Below are 19,074 nucleotides of genomic sequence, written 5' to 3'. Positions count from 1 at the left end.
CGTATCACATGTCCGGCCCATTGCAATCTTTGTATTCTAATGAAGTCTGACAGGGGTGTTTCCTTATACAGTTGATAGCTGTATCGTGTAATTGCAATTACGCGCTTCTATACATTTTTTTTATTAAAACATGGCAAGCCACATGAAAGTGGCGTCAACTTCACACACACGTGCTTAATGAAAAGCGGTTTAAGTGCGGAGTAGCAGACAAACACTATAGACCCAGTCGCGATGATTTTTCGTCTAAATCTAGTGAAGTAGGCATTTTTTTCTTATTTGTTTCACTTACCATATTTTTGTACAAATTTGTTTCATTTATATTATAGAAAAATATGGTATATCATGTGGCTTATTGAGTTATTTATATAATTACAAGCAAGTTAAAATTAGGAATCTCATTTCATAGGGAACTGACGAAACTACATTATTAAATATTTATAAGTCACTCGTTAGATCAAAAATAGATTATGGGGCTATTGTATATACCTCTGCTAAAAATAATGTTACCAAGCAACTTGAAATCATACAGCACAGGTCATTTAGAATCAGACCAGTTAATAATCTCCAATGCCTAACAGGAGAACCACCTCTTACTCTACGAAGGAAGTATATATGCATCTCGTATGCATCTTCAGTCGCCAGTAAAAAATTACACCCAGTGTTTCGAAATACATTTACGGACCGTTACCTAGAAACTTATAAAAAAAAGTGAGTTTGATTCACCATTCTATAAAAGTATTTGAACTTGCTGCCGTCTGTTAATGTTGCGTCGTCTGCATAGCATATTATTTAAAAAAATAAAAAGACTGATATGCACACACTTATCACAAATCAAAAGATGGAAAAAGGAAAGTATTTTCAAAGTGTGTAAACAATTTTAATTCCTAGCTGATGCTTTTGGCTAACAAAGCCATCTTCAGAGCTAAGGTCAAATATTTAAGTATCACTACTAGGAGAGATCATTTGATAATAAAATTATAGGAAAAGCTATTAGCTATTAAGTTATATTTTTACTTTTTCTTGTTTATCAATGAAAAACGCAAATAGGACTGTACCGGGTGGTCCAATAAGCCGAGCTCTCGGCTATATATCAGAAACTATTCATGTTATAACTTTAGGAGAAAAAATGCCTTAGTAAAAGTGGCCATGAGAAATCGCTGGAAATAATTTTCAAGTTTCTGGGTTAACCGCTAGGAGGCGTCACCTGTGAAGAAAAATTTGAAACCCACTTTTTTGTGAAATATGCCCAATTACACCAAGTATTAAATAAGTAAACTAGAAAGATACCTAAATTCCGCACAAAGTTGTTCAAGTACTTTTTTTTATTTTTTCAAATAAAGGGTGGAGGAGAGTGGGAAAGTATTTGTGGATAAATACCTATAACTTTGGTTTGGATCAACCGATTTTGATATGAGTAAAAACGCATAAACATAAGTAACTATAGTATTGACTCACCCTTTATTATAACTTAATATTAAATATGTGGAAGATCATACAAATATCTCGATCATCAAAACTTAATGTCCAATTAAATGTTTAAATTGTTTTCCATCGTTGTCCACACAAAGATGTAATCTTTCGCGCGTAGACATAACAGCTGCTTTAATCTTAGGTGTTGATATACTATTTATTGCGTTTATATTGCGCTGTTTCATGTCGTCTCGCGTAGTTGGACGAGTTTGGTACAGTAAGTCCTTTAATCTTCCCCACAGATAAAAATCCAGACATGTTAAGTCTGGAGGTTTAGCTGGCCATGAAAATATACTTCCCCTCCAATCCATTTATTTGGATAACTTGCATACAAATAATCTCGAACTCGTCTGGAAAGGTGCACAAGACACCCGTCATGTTGTAATATCATATCTCTTCTTGTTTGTAAGGAGATATCTTCCAATAAAACAGGCAACTGATTTTCCAGAAAATCTAAATATGTTTCGCCATTTAAAGTTCTATCAAAGAAATATGGACCTACGATATTTCCATCAACTATACCACACCAAACATTAAGACTCCATCTACCTTGAACCTGCACCTCATGTATCAAGTGCGGATTTTCTTCAGCCCAATAATGCATATTATGCAGATTAACACCACCCCCACTATTAAACGTAGCCTCGTCTGTCCACAAAATCTTTGACATGATATCTATTACAAGATAAATCGTGCATGAGTATTTTTAAGAAACGGATAAAAGGAAAAAAGCGCCGTGTTGCCGTTTTTATCGGAATACTAAAATAACAGTTAAATCTAAAGTTTAAAGGGAATTCCACGTTTCTGATCTGAACGTTCACTTTATAATATGAAAAACCAACCTGTGATGTTTTGAAATCCTTAGAACAGTAGTTTTGGGTATGTTTAATTATTCTATAGAGATTTGCCGACTACTTATATGTTGATTCTGTTGAATTAAACCGGTTTCTCTTAATGTTCTTGCCTTTCATTCAAATACTTCTTTGCCATAATGTCTCCTGACAGGATATCTTACAGAATATATACGTGAGGCAATATCGGCATTTTGGTGACATTCGAAATAAACTCCAATCATATCATACAATTCTGCATTTGATATACTCATCACGAATTATTAGTACTGATAATTAATTACTAATATTACCAATATTAATATCTATTGAAAAAAGTGCAATCTTCAATTCGAATTATAATATAACACTTCTTAACAATGTTTTGACTGCTGTCAATAAATAAACAATATGAACTCTCCGTCAAATTCATTGTCGTAGCCTACTTAATTTCGAAAAAACTATTTTTAATCATATGAAATAACAATGGTCAAAATAGGTATCAACATTAAGATTCTTCTGCTATAAAAAAATTTGAAAGTACCTACTGACTTATTTTTTAATTATTTATAATACAGGGTGAGTCAATACTATAATTACTTATGTTTATACGTTTTTATTCATATCTCGAGTTCGACAAAAGCTATTAACATGCGGTTTGCGTCATTTTGTTACGAATTTAATCCAGTTCCATTATAATTTACAATAAATAGGTGTTTTCATTAAACATTTTAATGAAAAACAAGTTTTAATTTGTTCTATTCGAAAGTACCCTCTACCTATGACAATTAAAACTAAATGCAATTATTTTATAGTAGATGTAAATTAATTCATCCACACTCTTTCTAATGACACTAATTTCGTTAAAATCGGTTGATCCAGACTAAAGTTATAGGTATTTATCCACAAATACTTTTCCACTCTCCCCCACCCTTTATTTGTAAAAATAAATAAAAAAGTACTTGAACAACTTTGTGCAGAATTTAGGCCTCTTTCTAGTTTACTTATTTAACACTTGGTATAAAAAACTGGTTTTCAAAGTTTTCTTCACAGGTTACGCCCCCTAGCGGTTAACCCAGAAACTTGAAAGTTATTTTCAGCGATTTCTCTTGGCCACTTTTACTAAGGGATTTTTTCTCCTAAAGTTATAACATGAATAGTTTCTGATATATAGCCGAAAGATAGGCTTATTGGACCACCAGGTACAATGGACTCTACAAAAAACACATGAAAAAATTTGGTTATGGTAGGGGTGTCAGAACCCGACCATTTAGTGGAGTTGAAGAAGCAGATCTGTTAAAAAAAATTGGCTATTCGTACAAAAGTTGGTCATCAGTTCTCAATTCTCGTTTTTAACATTTTCGTTATGTTTTTGCTAAATTCCGGGTATTACTTTGTTGCCCACTAGAGTGTTAAAATCCCTGAGTATTATCATCGTCCTCTTACTTTATCTACTACTTGTAATATTTTCTTTGCTGTTGAAATCCTTTCTGACACGTATTGATACTCCTTGATGCGATTTTGGCATCTTGGGTGTATTATTAAGGCTACACCTTCTTTGGCCCTGTTTTCTTGTGCTACTCCACTATAGATTAGTATGTATTCACAATTTTGATTTCCTTTTTCTTTCTTTTTTTCTTTCCTATAGAGCGCATATGTCTATTTGTTGCTCTTTCAGCACTTGGTTTATGTCTTGGTCTCTTGTGTTGAGCAATCTGATGTTCCGTGTATAATTCTCATCTAGGATAAGTACTTAATATTGGAAATTTGTTCTTTGGGGATAGAAAAAATCAATGTCATTGGTGAAACCAATTCTAGTGAAACGATATTTTATTTAGTTTACTGCTTTAACATATTAAAGCACTTCATTAACAATGCTGGATGTTCTAAACCAAGGATAAAATACAAAAAAAAAACAATACTGGATAGTCACATAATTTTAATAAATAACGTCATTATAACGTGTTAGAGTTAAGACGGTACTGTTCAGAAAATGTGGAAAAATTTTGCAAGGGTACAATGTATGCCATCTAGAACTTTTTTGTTTTTTTTTTGGCTTAGACTTATCGTCATACAGCCAGACACAAAAGGACTAAGACAGTCATCATTATAATTTTTACCTAAATGCCCTATCAAAATAAAAGATTATTACATCGATATTAGGAGAACAGGGACACACTCTTCTCGCCTAGGGACCTATCAAGGTATTTATTTATATAAGACACAACAACACTAGGTCACGGAGAGGAGAAAGTTATACAAATGGTTTAAGACAAAGGTAACAAGACTAACTAAATAATTTTTAGAGAATTATAATGATAATTTGCTGTCTTTTAAAAATTTAATTAAGGAGTTGTAAATATGTATCTACAGAGTCAAGTGATAATAAATATAGTATATACCAAGGAGCTGCTATTTAGTTTTAACTGTAGATTTTAGTCTTTTACAGATAGTTACTAATGACTTTTGATATAAAATAATTAAGGAAATATTAATTTCACATTTTAGAATTTTCTATTGCGTTTCCTACGGTGTATCTAACGATTTAACGATTCTGTTTAAACCTGGTATAAAAAGTATGAAATTTAACTTATCATCTGTTTTTGATGTTATGATCATTTGATTTTGAAAATGCATTGGCACATTCATTTTAAATTAATATTTTTTTAGGTTTGAAGACGGAACTCTGCCTTTTCTTTCAATTCTTGCTCTAAAATATGGATTTGATACCATCAAAAGATTGAATCTTTCTTTTGACTTGATATCAGAACATACCTTTTCACTTGCACAATACGTTTATAACAGACTTTTAACTTTACACCATTCAAATGGCGCACCAGTGGCTATTTTATACCACGATACGACTTTTGTTACATCACAGCATCAAGGACCGATTGTAAATTTCAATCTACTTAGGTGTAATGGCGAACATGTCGGATATTCAGAGGTAAGTCAATATGTTTTACAATAAACGTTAAAAAAATTTTACAAAGAGAACACAAATTATTGGTTCAAATACTTTTTTGCTAAACATCAATTGATGGAAAGTTCAACAGAAAAATTAATCCTTCAGCGGACTAGCGAAATAAAATTACACAAACACACGGGTGAAGCCTCTCGGCCCCAAATAAAAAATTTCGAAAAAATAAAAATAGATTTTCTTAAACTGTTTATTCTTTGTGTGTTTTTATAATAGTATGGTTTACTGTTTCGATATAATTGCAATATTCAAAATTTTTTAACGATGATATCGGTATTATATCGATGATATTTAACTTCATATTTTTTAAGATGGAGTCGAAGAGAGTTGGGCAAAAATTAAGTCTAATATCTTAGCCTCGGCCAATAAAGTTCTTGGTGAAAGAAATATAAATAAAAGTAAATCGTTCCCAAGGCGAAGAACTCCATGGTTTTGTACAGAAGTGAAGGAAAAATGTAAAGAAAAGAAAGAAGCTTATCTGAAATACACGTCCACCAAAACACAAGGGGTATACCATAATTACAAGATATTTAGAAACGAAACACATGCACGTGTAAGAAAAATATAAAATGATCATTGGGAACGCTTTTTGAAAGAAATGGAACATGACTTTTACTGACTACAAAAGAAAATATGGCGCTTCATAAGAGGAGGTACTTCAAAGAACGGAGGTAAAGGAACTAATAGAACCAAAACACAGAAAAGAATACGTGGATGGATTACCTAAAAAATCTCTATGCAGAGGAAGAACAAATGAATCTAGAACCGGAAACACCAGAAATTACCACAGATGAAGAACTTAATATAAATGTACAGGAAGTTCGTAAAATACTTGAAAAACTGAAAAACAGAAATGCAGCAGGTACAGACAGGATACAAAATAAACTACTGAAATATTGTGGAGCAACAATGCTAGAACAATTAACAACATTAATTAATAAAATTATAAAACACAATTAAATACCGGAAGAATGAAAAACAAGCGAACTAATTCTACTAGTCAAAAAAGGAAATAAAATTAGCCAGAAAACTAATTAAATACTAAACAAAAATATACAATAATACAAAATATACATATAAAATTTTACAAGTACTAATAAATCGGAGGAAAAGTTTAGCAGATAAAGAAAGCGTTTAAGTGCTCTTCAATTTAATTATGGATGAAATCATTAAAAGCGTTAACAAAGGAAAAGAATACAGAATGGGAAATAAAGAAATAAAAATACTCTGTTACGCAGACGACGCAATATTGACAGCCCAAAATGAAGATAATCTGCAAAGACTGGTCCACAGATTTAACATAAGAGCAAAAGAATTTAATATGACAATCTCTCAGAAAACTAGAACGATAGTAGTCAGCACAGAACCAACCAGATATAGAAATTGATGGCATCAGTATTGAACAAGTAATACCTAATAATAAAATACCTGGGAATTACACAGCTATAGAGACCTGGACAAAGAAGTGAGAGATTAAGTACAAAAAGCAAATAGACTAACGGGATGCCTTAATAAAATTATATAGCGAAACAGACACATGAACACTGAGACAAAGTCAAGAATTTATAAAGTCAGTGTAAGACCAATAATGACATACGCCTTAGAAACAAGACCTGGCAAAGCCACAATGCAAAGGCTACTGGAAACGGCAGAGATTAGAGTACTGAGAAGAATTACAGGAAATACGCTGAGAGATCGAAAGAGAAGTGAAGACATTAGAAGAAAATATAACGTACAGTATATAAATGAATGGACACAAAATAGAAAAAAAGAATGGAATAACTAAATAAGCAGAATGGAGGAGACCCGTTACTTCAAAATAGCAAGAGATAAGTCACCAATCTGCAAAAGAAGTATCAGACGGCCGCGCAAAACATGGAGTGACAACCTTCCATAGTGGTATTAATCCTCCAATGAACAAGAAAGATTTTTTTAGAAATAAACAATCATTCTAAAAGTTCTCAACATTTTTGGGATTTTGATTTTATTTTTAGATTACAACGAAATATGAAAAGGTAACCCAAAAGTAAATATTCCATTTTAAAGAAAAAATAGCGTTGTAATAATTACCACATAACAAGTACGCTACAACCTAGACAGTTTAAACCATGAGAGTGTAAAGCTACTGTATAAAAAACAATTAGACCAGAAATTAGAAATGGGTAATTTCTAAAATACCGAAGAACACTACGAACACATCAAAAGGGCGATTCATTTAGCAGCAGAAGAAGCACTGGGGAAATGTGACGAAAATCATAAAGGAATAAAACCATACTGGTGGGATGAAGAAATAGAGAAGGAAATTAAAGATAAACGTCGGAAATACCAAACATTCTTAACAACAAAAACAGAAAACGATAAAGCAATTTACAAAGAAGCACAAGCCAAAGTAAGAAAAAAGATCACTCAAAAAAAGAACGAATCATGGGAACAGAACTGCCAAAAGATCAACACCTACATAGGAGGTAGAAGAAGCACAGAGAGTTGGAGATTGATTAAAAGTATGAGAAATAATAAGAAAAAGACGTTATATCACCAATAACAACAGAAAAATGGGAAGAATATTTCAATACTAACAGAACAGAACAAAGACCAGAATTTGCTAACATGGAAGACAACACGATAGGTATACGTATAAATTCATCACCATTACAAACGGGTAAATCAGAGATGGAAGAAATAACCAAATCACTGAAAAATGGAAAATCCCCTGGTCCTGGTGACATCCCTGCAGAATTAGTAAAAGCCGGTACAGACAAACTCCAGGAACAGCTAAGAAAACTCTTTCAAGACTGCTTGAATGGAGCCGAATTACCAAAAGAGTGGAAATTATCTATCATGTCAACTATCCACAAAAAGGGCAGCAAGGATCAGTGTGAAAATTACAGAGGAATTCCGGTAAACAGCACAATAAGTAGGATGTATGGGAAACTTATTAAGAACAAAATAGAAAATGACTATAGAGATTACGAAGCAGATGAACAAGCTGGTTTTAGAGCTGGGCGATCCACAGTAGACCACCTGTACTCTATTACGCAAGTTATTGAAAAAAAAACAGCCGTCAATAAAGAAGTTCACCTGATGTACGTAGACTTACAAAAAGCATATGACAGTGTACCCCTAAGTAAGCTATGGTCAACCCTACAGCAAACCAACATTAAGCATGGTCTCATCAAAGCAGTCCAAAGTCTGTATAATGGAACGACTGCAAAAATTAAAACTGGATCAAGGATATCTGAAGGATTTAAGGTCACGAAAGGACTAAAGCAGGGTTGCTGTATTTCGCCTACCCTTTTCAAAATTTATCTGGAACAAGCACTCAAGCTGTGGAAAAGAAAATGTAATGGCATGGGAATTCTTCTCAATGACGAGACTACACTGTACACCTTATGTTTCGCTGATGACCAAATACTGATTGCTCAGGATCATGACGACTTGAGTTACATGACTCGGAAGCTAATAGAAGAATATAACAAATGGGGTCTCGAAGTCAACATTAAGAAAACTGAAGCCATGTGTATTGGAGGGACAAAACAGTCCATTATATTAGACGATGGGGTAGAAATTAGAAACTGTGATGAATACAAGTACCTGGGTATGAAGATAACTTAAGATGGAATACTCTATGCTGCTATAAAAGGCAGAAACATACAGGGTAGAAAAGCCATATCCATGATGAACGGAATTCTGTGGGACCAAACAATATCTAAAGCGAACAAACAACTCATATACAACACCATACTTAAAAGTGTAATCACATATGGCAGCGAAGTTTGGCAAATGAAACAAAGAACAGAGAAACTGTTACTAGCAACAGAAATGGACTTCTGGAGAAGAGCAGCGGGAAAATCAAGAAGAGATCGGATACCAAATGAGAGAATACGTGAAATGATGGGAGTCAAGCATACAATAGTTGATGACATAAAAACAAAACAGTTAATATGGTACGGCCATGTACAGAGAATGCCAGATGACAGGATTCCAAAACAGATTTTGACGTGGACACCACAAGGGAGAAGGAAAAGAGGAAGGCCGAGAAAAAGCTGGAGAGAGGGAATTGAAAAAGAACTAGAGGAAAGAGAAATCCCTCCAGGCCTATGGCTGAATAGAGAAGAATGGCGGTTAGGAGTCGGAAGGCGTCGGAAAACGCTGTAAACCGATAGTAGTAGTAGTAATGTTTAAAAAAAGTCCATACAGAAAATGTCGGTTATGTATGTGAAAGTTATCCAGTTCTGTGGAAGCGTTCCTGATTTCTCCATGGAGACTACTCCAGGAGCTTTGATCTATTGACTGCAAATAATTCTAGTATGTATATCTCCCAAATTTGTTTTTGCTTTTCAGGATCTATTACCATTTCGTTATTTTCTGTCTTATATTATAGAGACATTTATGGGCTTCCAGAGACCTGCATGTATTTGTTGACACCTACTTTTCTGTTAAGTGAATTTAGTATAGGTTATTTTCTTCGCAGAACTTAAAAAACCTTGTACTTATGTATTTCTTCCTGATGCCCCTGTATGGACCACGTCACCATCTATACCTTTTCGTCTTCGACTTTCGAGATCCAATCTCCAACAAACATGTTTACATCATTGTTCATCATGAAATCAGGAGGTGGGTTACATCCCGTAAAAAATGTATTAGATTATATATCAAATTTCTTCTTTTTTATCTTTGCATACTGCATGTTTTTCTTCAATTTTAACTTATCTGAATATTACTTAATAGGTTGGTTCCTCTGTAGTTATTTTAGGTCATTTTTTTTCGCCGTTTCTCTTGGTATTTTATTTTTCCCTGGAGTTTTTATATTTTTCAGATTCATTAGGGCTTCATTTGACATAAATAATAAACGTTATTTACTAAATACTAAATAATATTTAAGTTACATACCGTAATTACCTGTGTTTAACTGTGTCGGTGTAAACGGTGTCTTCAAATACAGACGTATAAAATGATACTTTCAAATTAAAAGCTTTATTGACTTTTGTCGAATAACAAATAAATTAGAAAATTAATTTCAACAAATAGTCAATTATGTGACATAATAGATAGGAAATGTAATATTTTATGTAAATAATTGGACAAATTACATATATTTTATACAATTTATTCCATTATTGAAATGTAAAATGATATACATAGGACATAAATAAATAGCAGAATGAAATTATTAAAATAGAATGGCGCAATGTTATTATTACAAATCTAGAATTATAGCAAAACAATTATCGATTCACATTATGGTTTTACTAATCTCATAAATGACCAACATGATGCAGAAAAAAATTAAATGATTGTTCTCCTAAATTTACATAGTACTTTTACTAAATAAAAAATAATACAAAATGATTATCAGATATCTTTTTTAATTTACATTTACTTATTACTTTTAACATGTTTTTGACATGATAATTTTGTTTTAGGTTTTACATATGGCTAATTTACATGGAATTCATTTAAGAACCGGCTGCCATTGTAATCCCGGCGGTTGTCAAAGATTTTTAAATTTAGAAGCAACTGACGTCATACGAAATTTTAAGGTAATTTTAGTTGTGATTGGTGACATCTATTTTAGTTCTGATTAAACATACAGGTGGATATAAAAGCAACAGTGGTAAACAAGGATAAAACACTAAAGGAAAAAATCGAAGATATACAAGATACTTTCAAAAACACAGTTCTGGATGCAGCAGATCAAAAAATAGGCAAAGCCGTCTCAGAAAAAGGAAACCGTGCATAATAAAAAATACTGCGTATTATGGAAAAAAGGATAATTATTTAGTAAGCCCAATTTTTTGTGAACTTAGCCGAAAAGGTGAAAAAAAAAATCAAATTTTAATGTTTTCTTTACTGGAAACTAATAAAAGTGCCCAAATAATCGAAAAACACAGAAAAAATAAAAAAAAAGGTATTCTGAAGCAAAAAAAAATTACATAAAAAGCAAAGAAAAGTATACATCGCACTCTAAGATGACAAGTGTCGTATCTTCACCTCAAAAACAATTCTTTTAAGTAAATTAATTACTTCTTCAGATGTAAATATTTAATAAAATTCTGGGATAGAACATTCAACGGTTTAACATTAGAAAATGAATGCACCACAGTATAAAATTGTTTATTAATTATCAAAAATTGAACAAAAATTATGATAATTTGTAAATGAACGACAAAAACACATAACGTATTAAATAATATTTATACTGGATGGAACAAAACTTCCTCTTCTCCTTCTTGTAGATCAATAAAATTATTCTGCTTAGGATTGCTTACCAATGATTCATAGAAGTGTGCATGATACTTAGGTATATGATTTTGTTTAAGCTTCTTCTTCTTCTTCTTTTTATATAGACATGACTCTGTCTGTTTTTCAATGTGCCTCCAGTAACTTGTCATTCCATCGTTTGCGTAGTCTTCATACTGATCGTCTTTCTATTGGGGAACCGTCTCTTGCCGTCTTTACTACTCTATTTATTGTCATTCGGCTTATATGATCGTTCCATTCTACTCTTCTATTTCTTACCCAGTTTTTGATGTTCTCCACCTTGCATCTATGTCGTATATCTGTACTTCTAGCTCTGTCCCAGAGTGTCTTACCATCAATTTTTCTAAGTGTTTTCATCTCTGCTGTTTCTAACATCCTTTTTGTTCTTTCTGTGTCAGGTCTTGTTTCTGCCGCGTATGTCATTATTGGTCTGATGACTGTTTTGTAAATTCTGCCTTTCGTTTCTTTCCCGATATTTTTATTTCTCCATATTGTTTCGTTTAGGCAGCCTGCGGCTCTGTTTGCTTTATTCACTTGATCTTCCACTTCGGTTTCGAGCTTTCCGTAGCTAGATAATGTGATGCTTAGATATTTAAACTCCATCACTTGTTCTATTATCTGACCTTCCAGCTCCAATTTACATCTTAGTAAATTTGCTGTTATAATCATGCATTTTGTCTTTGTTGGGGAAATTAACATGTTAAATTTCCTGGCGGTTATATTAAATTGGTGCAGCATATGTTGTAAATCATCTTCATTTGAGAGAGTAGTATTGCGTCGTCTGTATAGCAGATTATTTTTAGGTGTTTTTCTCCCATTTGGTATCTTTTTTTAGTTTTTACTTTTTTTATTATTTCGTCCATAATCAGGTCGAACAATAGAGGACTCAGATAATCTCCCTGTCTTATCCCATTGCCAGCTTCACTAGGGTCGGTTAATTCTTCTTTTACTTTTACTTTTATTGTGTTGTTTTGGTAGATATTTTCGATCGTTTTGATTATTCCTAGAGGTATGTCTCTTGCATTCAGTAAGTGGATAACGTCTTTTAATTTGACTCGGTCAAATGCCTTTTTAAGGTCCACAAAACGTAGATATGCCGGTTTGTTGTATTCTAATGACTTCTCTTGCACTTCCATCCATTCAATGGCGCTACAGCCCAAATCGGGCCTTGTCCTCCTTCAACAGGCTTCTCCAATCATCTCGATTTACCGCTATTCTTTTCCATGAACGCGTTCCCAGGCAGTTCCTGGCATCCTCATCGACTTCGTCTTCCCATCTCTTTTTAGGTCTTCCAAAAGGTCTTTTTCCCTACATTCTGGCAATTTTGTGGGGATTCTATTCTCATGCATGCATCTCTGCAGTTTCTTCTCTTCTCTTCTCTTCTCTTGCACTTGCCTCATTATAAATATAGCGTCGGTGCATGATCTTCCCGATCTTCCATCTGAATGTGTTTCGTTTTTATTAGTTTGTTCATCTCTTTTCTTTGTCCTATAATCATTCTCCATATTTCTTTTTGTGTTCCATAGAAATCGTATTCCATCTGTTTTGAGAAACTGTGCCAGTGTTCCTTTTCTATTTGTCCAACTGAAGTGTTCGTTTCATTTCTGATTCGTTTATAGTGGTTGTATGCCTGTTGTGTTTGTTGTGTTCTGTATTGTAAAAAGGCTTTCTTCTTTTCTTCACATTTTGTCTTCACTTCCTTTCTTAACCATGGTGTTTTCCTTTTTGATATGTTAGTGTTTGTTACTTTCCTCTCTCCAAGTGATTCTGTTGCTGCGTTAATTATATTATTTTTGAGTTTTTCCCAGCTTTCCTCGATGTTATCGTTTTCTAATATTTCATTCCCAGCGATCTTCTCTAATATTCTTCTACTGTATTCCGTGGATTCCGTATTTAGTCCTTCGACTTTGATTTTTGTTTGTGTTGGCGCTGCTCTCTTGGTTGGAAAGTATTTCAGGATTTTGTTTAAGCAACCACATTAAATCTTTTTTTTCAATTGAAATTCCAGGTAGGGTTGCGTACATTGGATCTAATGTTGAAATATTCACTCTTTTTCTTCCTCGGATAGTAACTGTTTACATCTGTATTTTAAAAAATTCCTTCTGTTTCCATGATGTTTTGTAAAATATTACATTTGGTAGACTTTTTCCATCATTAGCACATTTATTTTTAACCACTCTACTTTGTCCTTCTCTGTGTTAAGAGAAAAGTTAAATTTTCCAGCTAATTTACTAAAATTATAGAAATCGGTGAAGTGTAATTCACAACATAAGGATCTCCAGTTTTTTTGGCTGCACTGACTATACCAGCAAATTGTGAAGGTGTGTAAATAGGTGAACTCTTGAGACCTCTCTTACACTGACGTTTAATGTAGGAATGCATGAAATCACCTGAATTCTGTGTATGAACAACTGTCAGATATTTGTGAGTTATGGTCCCCGGAGATTTACTCTTTTGTAGAACATAATTGTACATTGTGGCAAGAAATTTATTTTTATTTTGAGCTGAGCAATTATCCGAGAAAAATATGTATTTTACCTTTTTATCAACATGCTCCTGGATATAACTGTAAACGCAACTTGCTATCTGTATCGTCCCTTTTTTCCACGATTCTCATCCCATAAGCAACAGAATCCTGCTTTTGAAACATTTTCAAAAATTGTAAAGTTGTAGGTATTTAAACGGCGTTTGTAGAAAAAGCTGGACACGTCACCTGATGGTAATGGAATTATAGCCTGTAAATCTTTGATTTATTCTGTCAGTTTGGCGCGCTTTACATCCTCGGATCTTTCTTCTCTCGATAGTTTTACGTTTTCTCAATGGCATTGATATTCTACATCTCTATTCTTCTTTTTAATTTCAGTACAATTAATATACTGATGGCAGGTTGCACACTGGTCCTTGCGAGGCACGAAAAATCCAATATTAAACTGGGTGTTAAATATGTGACTATATTTCCTCTTTCAAAATAGTATCTTTATGGTCATACTGACATTTCTTCAGATACAGACGATACATTTCAGCAAGTGTTAACTGTCCATCGATGTACTTCCTTCGCGATTGAGCACAAAGATAGTGAGACTCCACTACCGGAAAGCAATCAATATGCTGTTTGGCATACTCTCCAGCATCTGGAGGTAAAGTGCCATGGCTGTTATGTTTTCCACGTTCATCATCACAAATAATGACAGATTCATTAACTTTGTTCCATGCGGTATAGACATACCTTTCACTGATCCCAAACGTATTAAGAAAAAAGGTTTAGCACACTTCTACATCATTATCATTTATCGGCAGCACATACTTATTATTATTGTATCTAATCTGTCTGCTGTGGTGGGATGGAGGTTTCTTCGATGTTTTCTGAATCAGAAGCGTTCGCTGCATTTTCAAATCACCAATGGTCCAGAACTTTCGACTAATTTCGTGACGTTGGTCATCATTAAATTTTGACGAACACTTCAGTCTACAGCGTTTTGTAGATGTAGGTTTTACTTGACGCTGTTCAACAATAACTTTTTGTCGTGTGACATAAGCTTTACCTGAATTGCGATTCTTTTTTCTAGTGTTGACTGCCCACTTGGATTCATTTCTTTTCCTTTTTCTAACTGTATGAACTGAAATTGAAAAAACTTCCTTTAGTAAGTAAATTTACTGAAAACAATAACAATTATAAATGAGTATTCAAAAGCCATCTTACTTTCATCTTCATCTGATTTTTCGGCACTGTCTGCTTCAGCTTTAGCCAATAGTTCTCAATAGGACTAACTTTTGTATTTTCAACATTTTCAAAACAGAATGACAGAATGTATAATCGGCCAAAGATATTTATTGTCAAAACTTTGGATTTGGAAAAAATAATTTTTTAAACTTCATTATTGCGTTGGAAATAAATGGAGCATTCAGATCTTTATCCAAATTCCAATACATCCTTTTACGGGGTAATTTATGGTACCCGGTAAAAAGAAGAATTCCAACAAAAATTTTGATCTCATCTTTTGTAATTATAAAATGATGATTATTGGAGGCTGTTGCGTACAGATTGGTTTGCTCTGCAATATGATTTACAACTTCATCATCAAATAACTTTTCAAAAACTTGTCGATAATATCTTCAAGTTCTCCAGGAACATCGTTAGGAATTTGGGTTGTTATCAAATTATCTTCACCAAACTCCTCCTCATCCGTTTGGTAGTCAACATTTGGTGGAATTATTACCAGATCTATTTCAGCACTATTGCTAATCTCTACAATTTCAATATCATTTACAGCTGCTGCAAGCGTTTGATACCTTTTTCCATAAAATGCAGACGTGGTTATTTCAGGAAGACTCATCGTAGAATTTCAGACCTAAAGAAATATAATATATTATATTGTATACCCTTTTGCCCAATGTACCCAAGCAGGTACAAAGAAGTTTAGGTTGTTAAATCTCCGAGGTAAAACAAATATGTGATAAAATTATAGTCACTTAATATTCTTAAACATACATTTATTTATCGTATGGCAATTACAACGCATTTAGAACAAATACACAAACACTAGTAATATAGGTATTTGACAAACTTTAAATAGTTACAAACAAACATCAAGTGTATTTATATAATCAATTGACTCTGAAGTTGCAAACAGGAAGTCTTCAGGGCTACCATTGTAGGATCTTGAGGGACACTCTTGAATAATGTGGTCGATGGTTTGGTTCTCCCCACAGTCACATTGAGGAGACGGGTTCTTTCCCCATTTATGTAGCATGTATGCACATCTGCCATGTCTGGTTCGGATCCTATTTAGAGTGGACCATGTTTTGCGTGGAAGATCAAAACCTGGTGGCTTGTGGGTAATGCAGGGCATGTTATTTTGCCATTCGTTCCATTCTTGTGACCATGCATTCGTGATGTTGAACTCCTCATGTATCATTCTTGCCGTTTTCATTGGTGGTTTTCTAGAACGGAGACGGGTATTTCGTGCATCCTCGGTATCTTGGTGGATCGGCAGGTTTATATTGTTCATGATCTTTTTGTATTCACGTGTAAGTGCGTCGACTCGTCGTAAATGTGGAGGTGGGATGTGACTTAATACTGGAAGCCATTGGGTGGGAGTTGATTTAATTGAACCAGCTATCATCCTCATAGTGCTGTGCAGCTGATTGTCGACCTTTTTTACGTGTGGACTGTGTAGCCAGACTGGAGCACAATATTCAGCGGTCGAGAAAACAAGGGCTAAGGCAGTAGAGCGGAGAGTGGAAACCGATGCTCCCCAGGTGGTACCGCAGAGCTTCTGTATAATGTTATTTCTTGTACTCAACTTTTGGGCAGTTTTTGTTAAATGCTCTTTAAATGATAGCGTTCTGTCTAGTGTTACGCCTAGGTACTTCGGAGTTTTGTTGTGGGTAAGTGTGGTATTTTCAAACCGTATGTTGAGTTCCTTTCCAGCAAGTTTATTGTTCAGGTGAAAGCAACTAACTTCTGTTTTGGATGCATTTGGTTGAAGTCGCCACTTGCGAAAATATTTGCCCAATGTATATAAGTCTGCCGTCAGAACTTCTTCAGACGTTTCTAGTATTCTGCATCGTGTAGCGAGGGCCCAGTCATCGGCGTATCCGAACTTTCTTGGCTGTGTTTCCGGCATATCTGCTAGGTATAAGCTAAATAGTAGTGGAGAGAGCACTGACCCCTGTGGTAGGCCATTTTTAAGTTTCTTTGGTAGGCTGATATCTGTGCTCATCACTACTTGAAACATTCGGTCGTTGAGCATGCTATCTATTAGGCGTGCTATTGGTTTACAGGGGATTGCACGGAGAATTTTGTATATAAGGCCCTCTCTCCATACTGTATCGTAAGCTGCCGAGAGATCAATAAATGCCGCTGAAGTTTTAAGTCTTCTTTGGAAACCCGCTTCGATGTAGGTGGTGAGTGACATTACCTGGTCTGCACAGCTTCGTTCTGGTCGAAAACCCGCTTGTTCTACTGGGATCGCCTGGAACAGTTCTGTACTGATTCTATTATATATATAAGCCTCTCTAATAGTTTGTAGATGGCAGAGACAAGCGCAATTGGTCTGTAGTTTTTTAGGTTGTCGGCGGGTTTGCCCGGCTTTAGTATAGTATCTTAGAGCGCTTTAGTTCTTGTGGAATATTTCCAGTTACCATGATGTCTATGAAAAATCGAGCCAGCCAAACTTTTTTATACTTGCCACAATTTATTAGGAATTCAGGGTGAATATTATCAAATCCTGGTGCCTTTGCTGGCTTAACGTCTTTAAGAGCCTTTGATATGTCTTCGCTGGTAAAGGGGAGGGAATGCTCCGTTTCTGTGGCTACGTGTTTTAAAGTTTTAAGTTCTCTCTTTACGAAAATGGTGTGTGCTTACCCTTTGGTGCTCTGGATGTTTTTACTATATGTGATGCTACGGCATCTGTCTTTACGGCTGCCTCTCGGCGTTTCGTACGGACACCACTCCCTAATTTTCTCAGTAATGACCATGCCTGTCTGCTTGATTTCTGGAAGTTTAGACTTTCCACTGTTTCGGTCCACTTTTGGCTTCTAGCGGCGTCTAGGCTGTACAGTAGTTCATCCACTATTTCTTGGTCGCCAGTTTCAAGAAAGCTCTGATATAATTCCTCGCTATTTTCCGACCAGCCAGGGATATATTCTTTGCGATAGCCTCTTGGTATGTGTTTTTTGGCTACACTTAGGACGGCACCAACAAATCTGTGGTAGTTTTTGATATTAGGTGTAATCCACCCTAGGCATTTATCCAGATCCGCAGAAAAGTCAGTCCAGTTGGCCTTTTTAAAATTCCATCTTGGACGTGGGATAGAACTAATTAAACGGATTTGCGTCCCTACTTCTATTATTACTGGTCGATGTTGGCTGTGTGGGAAATCAGTTAGAACTCTTCGTGAAGCCCCTAGAGGTATGTCTTTGTTGTCGGTCGAGACGAAGCATAGGTCGGGGTTGTATTCCCGCTTCCATGCCGCGGATCTGAAGGTTGATCGATCTTTGGCATCAAACAAAAGGTACAGACGTTCGTCTTCTGCCCATTTTATTAAAGCATTCCCATTCGCATCATTATTTTTGTACTTCCATTGTTCATGATGGCTATTGTAGCCATCATGACATACAATACAATAAATACAATAAATACAAAACATACAATAAAACAAATTACAGGCATGCAACAAAATAAATTCATTAACACAGAACGTCATTGATAAAAATGGTTACGTACCACAATTTAACCTCAAATCACAACTGCAATGGCTTTTTCAAAGTGCTGTATCTTAAAACCACGCGACAAAATACAGTAATCTGTTACACCGTCTATGCGATGAAACTTTGCAGAAGCGTCTTGTGTCCTAGATATTGAGATTATCAACCATAGATGGCGTCAGCAAAAAATTATATTTGTCGTACCCGTGCAGGTACGCTGGGCGTTAATGGGTTAAGCTAGCTTCCTGTCAGATATCAAAGTTAATATCACTTCCGATGTAAGTCCATTTTCTACATCAAATCGAATACGTTTTTTCGATTTTG

At 34.6% G+C, this 19,074-nt stretch overlaps 1 protein-coding gene across 2 annotated transcripts in view; it reads left to right on the top strand.

Annotated features, from left to right (window-relative positions):
* Positions 1-19,074, top strand: part of mal (molybdenum cofactor sulfurase) — a 73,715-nt gene that overhangs the window by 38,220 nt on the left and 16,421 nt on the right. For both annotated transcript variants that reach the window (XM_072531865.1, XM_072531864.1), the window contains 2 exons: positions 4,971-5,247; positions 10,704-10,820. In XM_072531865.1, the coding sequence (XP_072387966.1) occupies positions 4,971-5,247; positions 10,704-10,820 (394 nt within the window). The remainder of the gene's footprint in view (positions 1-4,970; positions 5,248-10,703; positions 10,821-19,074) is intronic.

This window comes from Diabrotica undecimpunctata, chromosome 5 (assembly GCF_040954645.1).
Source record: "Diabrotica undecimpunctata isolate CICGRU chromosome 5, icDiaUnde3, whole genome shotgun sequence".
In the NCBI taxonomy this organism is placed as follows: domain Eukaryota; kingdom Metazoa; phylum Arthropoda; class Insecta; order Coleoptera; family Chrysomelidae; genus Diabrotica; species Diabrotica undecimpunctata.
Note: the sequence above shows the minus strand (reverse complement) of the source record. Positions and strands in the feature narration are given on the sequence as shown.